Genomic DNA, 7,713 nt, shown 5'->3' on the forward strand with positions numbered 1-7,713 from the left:
ACATTTGTAAAATTCTGTGTTTGTGTTCTTTTCATCGATCAGCCTACCTAATAATTATAATTTTTTTATTGGCTGTCGCATATCTTTTTGGCCGATACATTTCTTCTTATTGAAATGGTTATTACTCCCTATTTTTTAAAATTCTCTTGCACTCTTAACTGCTAAACTACTTCAATCAATAATAATTTTGAAAAAATAGATTTATAATTCAAATAAAATTAATATTTGTAAAATCTTAAGTTTGTATCATCTCAATTTCTCGACCTACTGATAATAAGTTAAAAAAATAGCTCTTTCTCCCTATTACTCACACTATTATACATACACCTCCACCGACTCCAAACACCACATTTCCATAAGCTCCTTTTCAAATCTCTTTTGTTAATGTTCTTATCTTCCCACTGTAAAATCCAACTTCTTTTTCTCTTCTGTCATCTAACATTACAATTCCACCATGGCTAAGCTAGTGGTGGAAGTTCTAGAAGCTTCTGATCTCATGCCCAAAGACGGACAAGGATCTGCCAGCCCTTATGTTGAGGTAGACTTCTCCGAGCAGAAACAAAGAACCCAAACCAAGTTCAAGGATTTGAACCCGGTTTGGAATGAGACCCTTGTTTTCCGGGTCCCGGACCCGGAAAACTTTCCGAACAAAACCATCGAGGTGACAGTGTTTAACGATAGGAAATCCGAACATGGCCAACAGAAAAACTTTCTCGGCCGTGTTCGGATATCTGGGGTTTCGGTTCCGGTGACGGAAACCCAGGCTGTAGTTCAAAGGTATCCATTAGATAAGAGGGGTATATTCTCTCATATTAAGGGGGATATTGCTTTAAGAATGTTTTTGGTGGGTAGCCATGAACCTTCTTTTAATCTGTTTAATGTTCCTGTTAAAGAGGATATTCAAAGAGAGAGTAATTTTGAAGCTCCTTCAATGGAGGATATAAATCCAAATATTGCTTCTAATGGAGGCAATAATTATGAAGAAACAAACCACCATAATCATCACCATGACAAAAAGAAAAATAAAAAAGAAAAAGAAAAACCAGAAGTTAGAACTTTCTACTCAATTCCAGCTAAAAATCCCACTTCACAAACCCAGATACCACAACAACAACCACCACCACAACCACCGCCTCAAGTCCGAGCTGATTTCATGAAAGCCGGGCCGCCACCAGCTATGATGATGCAAGTACCGGGTAAAAAACCCGATTACGACCTCGTTGAGACCCGGCCGCCAGTGGCGGCGCATATGGGTTATAGAAAGGGGGATAATATCGGTAGTACTTATGATATGGTTGAGCAGATGCATTACTTGTATGTAAGTGTTGTTAAAGCTCGAGATCTTCCTGTAATGGATATTACAGGAAGTTTAGATCCATATGTAGAAGTGAAATTGGGAAATTACAAAGGGGTAACAAAACATTTAGAGAAGAATCAAAATCCAATTTGGAATCAGATTTTTGCATTTTCTAAGGAAAGATTGCAATCTAATCTGTTAGAACTTGTTGTGAAGGATAAAGATTTTGGGAAGGATGATTTTGTGGGTAGGATTTTGTTTGATTTATCTGAAGTTCCGCTTCGAGTACCCCCAGATTCGCCATTAGCTCCCCAATGGTATAAGCTTGAAGATAAGAAAGGGGTTAGAGGGGATAGAGGAGAGATTATGTTAGCTGTTTGGATTGGGACACAGGCTGATGAAGCTTTCCCTGAAGCATGGCATTCTGATGCGCATTCAATCAGTCATCATAATCTTGCAAATACTCGATCAAAAGTTTACTTTTCCCCCAAATTGTACTATCTTAGGGTTCATGTGATTGAGGCTCAAGATTTGATACCATCGGATCGAACTCGCCCACCAATGACCCATGTTAAGGTTCAATTGGGTAATCAGTTGAGGGTTACTCGACCTTCTTCGGTGCAGACGATGAACCCGATTTGGAATGATGAGCTTATGTTTGTGGCATCAGAACCATTCGACGAGTTTCTGATTGTTTCAGTTGAGGATAAGGTCGGACCAGGCCAGGATGAGATCCTTGGTAGGATGATCATTCCTGTTAGGGAAATCCCACATAGAATGGAGATTTCCAAGCTTCCTGATTCTAGGTGGTGTAATCTCCACAAGCATTCAGTCGAGGAGGACGGTGAGAAGAAGGATAAAGGGAAATTCGCGAGCAAAATCCACCTTCGATTTTGGTTAGAGGCGGGGTATCATGTGCTGGATGAATCTACACACTTTAGTAGTGATCTTCAACCTTCGTCGAAGCTTCTAAGGAAGGCGCCAATCGGGATTTTAGAGCTCGGGATTCTAAGCGCGAAGAATCTTGTACCGATGAAAGGAAAAGAGGGGAGGTTAACTGATCCATACTGTGTAGCTAAGTATGGCAACAAATGGGTTCGGACACGAACCCTTCTTGATACGCTCGCTCCAAAGTGGAACGAGCAGTATACTTGGGAGGTTTTCGATCCCTGCACTGTGATCACAATTGGGGTTTTTGATAATTGCCATGTTAGTGGGAAAGATGATGCTAGGGATCAGAGGATAGGGAAGGTCAGAATCAGGCTGTCTACATTAGAAACTGATAGAATTTACTCACATTATTACCCATTATTAGTACTTTCTAATGGGGGATTGAAGAAACACGGCGAGCTTCAGCTCGCTGTGAGATTTACCTGCACAGCTTGGGTGAACATGGTTGCACAATATGGCAGACCACTTCTGCCCAAGATGCATTACGTGCAGCCGATTCCAGTGAGGCACATTGACTGGTTGCGGCACCAAGCAATGCAGATAGTCTCTGCTCGGTTAGCTCGTGCAGAACCCCCCCTTCGACGAGAGGTGGTTGAGTTCATGCTTGATGTTGACATCCATATGTTCAGTCTGAGAAGAAGTAAAGCAAACTTCTTTCGAATCATGTCGGTTTTATCAGGAATCTCGGCTGTTTGCAGGTGGTCAAACGATATTTGCACATGGAGAAACCCGATAACCACCTGTCTTGTTCATGTGTTGTTCTTGATATTGGTTTGTTACCCGGAGTTGATACTACCCACCATTTTCCTTTACCTGTTTGCGATCGGCGTTTGGAATTACCGGTTCAGGCCTAGACACCCACCTCACATGGATGCCAGGATTTCCCACGCAGAGTATGTTCACCCGGATGAGCTAGACGAGGAGTTTGATACGTTCCCAACATCACGACCCAACGATGTAGTCAGGATGCGGTACGACAGGCTTCGTAGCGTGGCAGGTCGTGTGCAGGCGGTGGTGGGCGATCTAGCAACGCAAGGCGAAAGAACTCAAGCATTGCTGAACTGGAGGGATCCAAGAGCAACTGCAATATTCATATTCTTTTCATTGATATTGGCAGTGATCTTGTATGTGACTCCATTTCAGGTGCTTGCAGTGCTGGTGGGGCTATACATGCTTCGGCACCCTCGTTTCAGGTCCAAGATGCCTTCTGTGCCAGTCAATTTCTTCAAGAGATTGCCTGCAAAATCTGATATGCTGCTGTAAAACAGCTCAGATTGTGTGTTATCTTCCAAAAGGTCGGTTTTATGGAGAAGATCTCGTTTCTCTGGGGATCGCCATGCTCGTCTTAAGCTTATTGTATTGTAAAGATGCTAGTGAATCTTTTATTCTCAGATTTCATTCAATAGCTTGTTGTACAATTAGTCATAAAATGATGAATAAAGTCAGATTTTTTGGCAAATATTGTGTAGAGGCTACAGGATACTCTCAATTAGACAAGAAGTAGACCAAACATTCCCATATGTATGATACTTGATCGTGGTAAACTTCTTGAACATAAACTAGCAATTCCAAATTACCAGTACAATGTAGCAAAGTCCGAGTTAATCAGCATTAATGGCTCATTTGATAACCAATCATAAATTATGGTAATCGAAATGATTTTGAGTGTAAATTTTCGTAAGATACTACTTCCTCCGTTCTTTTCAAATGTTCTATTTGCTTTTTGCATGTTTATTAATACACTAATATAATCTTTAATGTTTCTAATTGTGCATAATTAAAAATTATAAAAATAGATATTAATACACCTTATGTTAAGATGTATCAAATAAGATCCTATTTGACTATGTTTTAATTTATAAATTAAGAATAAATTACAAATTAAAAGTGGTTGATGAATAGTACTCAAAAAGAGAATGAGAAGTTTGAAAAGAAATGAAAAGGAATGTTTTATTTCTACGGTGATGAAAGTCCATCCATAATTAGGGTTTTTTTTTTTTTTTTTTTTTTTTTTTTTTTTTTTTTTTTTTTACGATTTCTTATTACCATCTAATTATCACATTTTAAATGGCAATGGATGAGAATGGATTTATGAAGAAAAAATAGCAATGGATGAGAATGAATTTATGAAGAAAAAATGATTGATCGGAGAAAGACAATTATGATCATGAGCCTTGTCAAGTGTTTTCCTAACAAATTTTGTATAAGTTCTCATTATAATAATTGCAATTATTTGCTCTTATTGATGGCGTTTATACTCCTTTTCGGTGAGGTAATAAGACTATTTTGCAATAATTTATTAATATGTTTGTATAATTTCACCTAATATGATTCTCTTTGTAACAATTTGAATGTATTTGTGGTAAATTTGGAGTTTTTATTACAATTTATAGGTCCTACGAGTTATAAGAGGGTGAATGTTCGGAGAAATAGCCTATGACCCTGAATATGAAGAAGAATGAACAAAGAAGGCAATATGTAAGCAACGAGTCATCATTAAAGCAATACATCCAGAGTTTCGACTTGCCGGTCGTGACAAGAAGAATCAAGATAAAAAGAAAGCGATGAGTCGCCGTTAAATAGGCAACGACTCACGCTAACTCTCTGAAGTTGCAGTCTAGATACAATATGAGGGCTAGATGACAATAATCGAACTCAGGATTAGCAATATTCATAATCGAGTACTCGAAAACTTAAATGTTTAATTAATTGAATAATTGTGTGAATAATCTATGTCACGACCCAAATTATTCAGATATCGATCATCCTCAATTATATAAAAAAACCACAACAACCTAACAAAAATCAATTACAGAGCTAACAAAAATATATTCCAGTCCCTACCATGAAAGGGTTGAAATTATAACCTACACACACGACATAGTTAATAGTTCTGATGTTTTGTACTTTTGGGTGTTGTGTTTATTTATGAACTGGCGTGATACCTAAGTCTGTTATTTGGAGTTTGCCTCCACCTCCAAAAATTTTTTTGATTTCAAATCAAAAAAAGGATATTAGGCTAATTTGAGTTAATATAAGGTCATAACTCATATGCCATCATGTAGTTTCATGATATTATGATATTGGTAACTTAAATACCTACTTTATATGTTGAAATTCATATTTAATATATTTCAAATACCTACTCGACAACTTAAAAATATCTGCTTGGTATACGCCAAATGTCTATTTGGTATATCTCAAATTCCTACCTGACATAATTTAAACACCTTTGAAATATACTCTAAATACCTAATTGGTATATCCCAAATAACTACTTGGTATACTTCAAACACCTGTTTGACAAGCCCAAATACCTATTTAGTATATCCCAAATATCTGCTTTGTATATTTCAATCCCCTACTTGATATACCTCAAACCCTTACTTAAGAACTCCAAATACCTACTAGTATACATCAAATTCCCACTTGATATACCTAAATACCTACTTAATATATATCAAATCTCTACTTGGTATACTTAGTATAGCCGAAACCCCACCATAGTGATGTTTAAAAGATAATTAATTAGAGGCAGTTGAAGAAATGTGTAGATAAGATGAAAATTTAAATTAAATGTATGAATAAAAATATATAGAAAATGTAAATTTAACCAAAAATAAAACTATAGTAATTTTCATAAGATGGACTAAAATAATAATTACAGCAAATTTCATGGGGCAATATGAAAATAACTATGTTAAATTAAATGTTCATGAAATGAAATAACAATAGACAATAATAATGCATACTATAAAAGAACAACAAACTTCAATAAAATTAAATAATTAGATACACGTATTAGGAAATGTTAATAATAAATTTTTTAATTATAATTTAAAAGGGTAATAAAAAAAATTATTCAATTATTTGATTTGTTGCCTTATAAGAGTCTCAAATGCCAACATTTTTTTTATATATATTATTGATTTTTGGTCAATAATATAAGTGAAGCAAATCAAAAGCAAATAGAGGGGAAGAAAAAATGACTTGTGAAAAAACAAATGAAAAAACAAAAGTAGTGAAGAATAACCAAAGCACAAAAATAGTATGTCTCGTGAAGAAATTGAAAAATGGTTAGATGATGCTATTATTTATATTATTGTCGAACTATTTATGGCGTTGAAATAATTGAATGTTATTAATTATTTTTGGTCAATAATATAAGTGAAGAATAACCAAGCACAAAAAGTAGGCATATAAATAAGATCAGTTATTATTTATGGCGTTGAAATAATTGAATGTTATTAATTATTGTCGAACTATTTTAATTGCGATTTTTAATTTAAATGTGAAATGTTTTAAAAAATATCCGTCCTGAAAAAATTCGAGTGTCAACGAGAAAAAGGGGTATTTTATTAATTCTAGAAGTTTTAATAATAAACTTTGCTAAGTAAATACTTATTATTGTTGGTAATGCAGGAGAGAGTAAGACTAGGAAGAAGGCCAAAATGGAAGAAATACACAAGGAATGATTGGAGTGATGCAAATAGATTGAGTCTAAATTATGTTTTACATCCAATCAATTATAAGATCAAGAACTAAATATAGTATTTTTTTAGTCCTATATGTAAAAATTAACATAACCTCATTATAGAAACTAAATTAAATAAAATAATTAGTTCTTATAATAACATTCTAAACAACTATTTTTGTGAGAGATTATCTTTTGGTGAAACGGTCTTAAATAAAAAAGCTAATATGCAAATAATTATATTAATTAAACTATTCAACCCATGTATTAAGAACGTCTTACACAAGAATTTATACATTCGAAATTATTAATATTATATTGTGACACCCGTTCTTCTTTATTAAGTCAAAATCTATTTTTAACCTCCTAACTTGAGCTAAGTTTGACCTCACTCTCTTTAGATATTCTCTCTTCCAAAATTTAATTAATTACTTTCACCATTGTAACTGGTTAACTAAAGTCTATTCTTTTAAAATTTACTGTTTTTACTTATCTTATCTTTTATATATATATATAAATATATATATATATATAAATATATATATATATATATATATATATATATATATATATATATATATATATATATATATATATATATATATATATATATATATATCTTACACCTATGATTATCACAACATGAATTTAATTTCTTTTAGGTCAAAATTTTGTTCATCAACAATAAAAAAAGCTGCTCAATTATTCATAATACAACACCTCTTGTTTTATTTTAACATTAATTTAGTGACTCATTTTGTTGGTCAATTACTCAAGCTTTATGGCTTAATTTATGATTTTTATGAAGTGAATTTATATTTTAAAAGTTGTCAAAAAAAATCAATTAATAAGCTTTGTCAATTGAAGTAACCCACTTCGTAACCTTTGTTGACCATAGAGAAACTGTTACTAACTAAAAAAACAGCCAAACCTCAACTTTGTCAATTGAAGTAACCCAATTAGAGACGCTTATTTTTGAAATAAGTTTTGC

General features: G+C 33.9%; 1 protein-coding gene across 1 annotated transcript; it reads left to right on the plus strand.

Annotated features, from left to right (window-relative positions):
* Positions 1 to 224: 224 nt before the first annotated feature.
* On the plus strand, positions 225 to 3,707 carry LOC130810442 (multiple C2 domain and transmembrane region protein 6). The gene has a single exon (XM_057676504.1). It carries the CDS (start codon positions 455 to 457, stop codon positions 3,509 to 3,511), a length of 3,057 nt encoding a protein of 1,018 aa, XP_057532487.1. The 5' UTR covers positions 225 to 454; the 3' UTR covers positions 3,512 to 3,707.
* The last annotated feature ends 4,006 nt before the right edge of the window (positions 3,708 to 7,713 follow it).

This window comes from Amaranthus tricolor, chromosome 4 (genome assembly GCF_026212465.1).
Source record: "Amaranthus tricolor cultivar Red isolate AtriRed21 chromosome 4, ASM2621246v1, whole genome shotgun sequence".
Taxonomy (NCBI): domain Eukaryota; kingdom Viridiplantae; phylum Streptophyta; class Magnoliopsida; order Caryophyllales; family Amaranthaceae; genus Amaranthus; species Amaranthus tricolor.

What these genes read in the sequence shown, in the direction of transcription:
- LOC130810442 (XM_057676504.1), top strand. Translation starts at nt 455, where the DNA reads ATGGCTAAGCTAGTGGTGGAAGTTCTAGAAGCTTCTGATCTCATGCCC.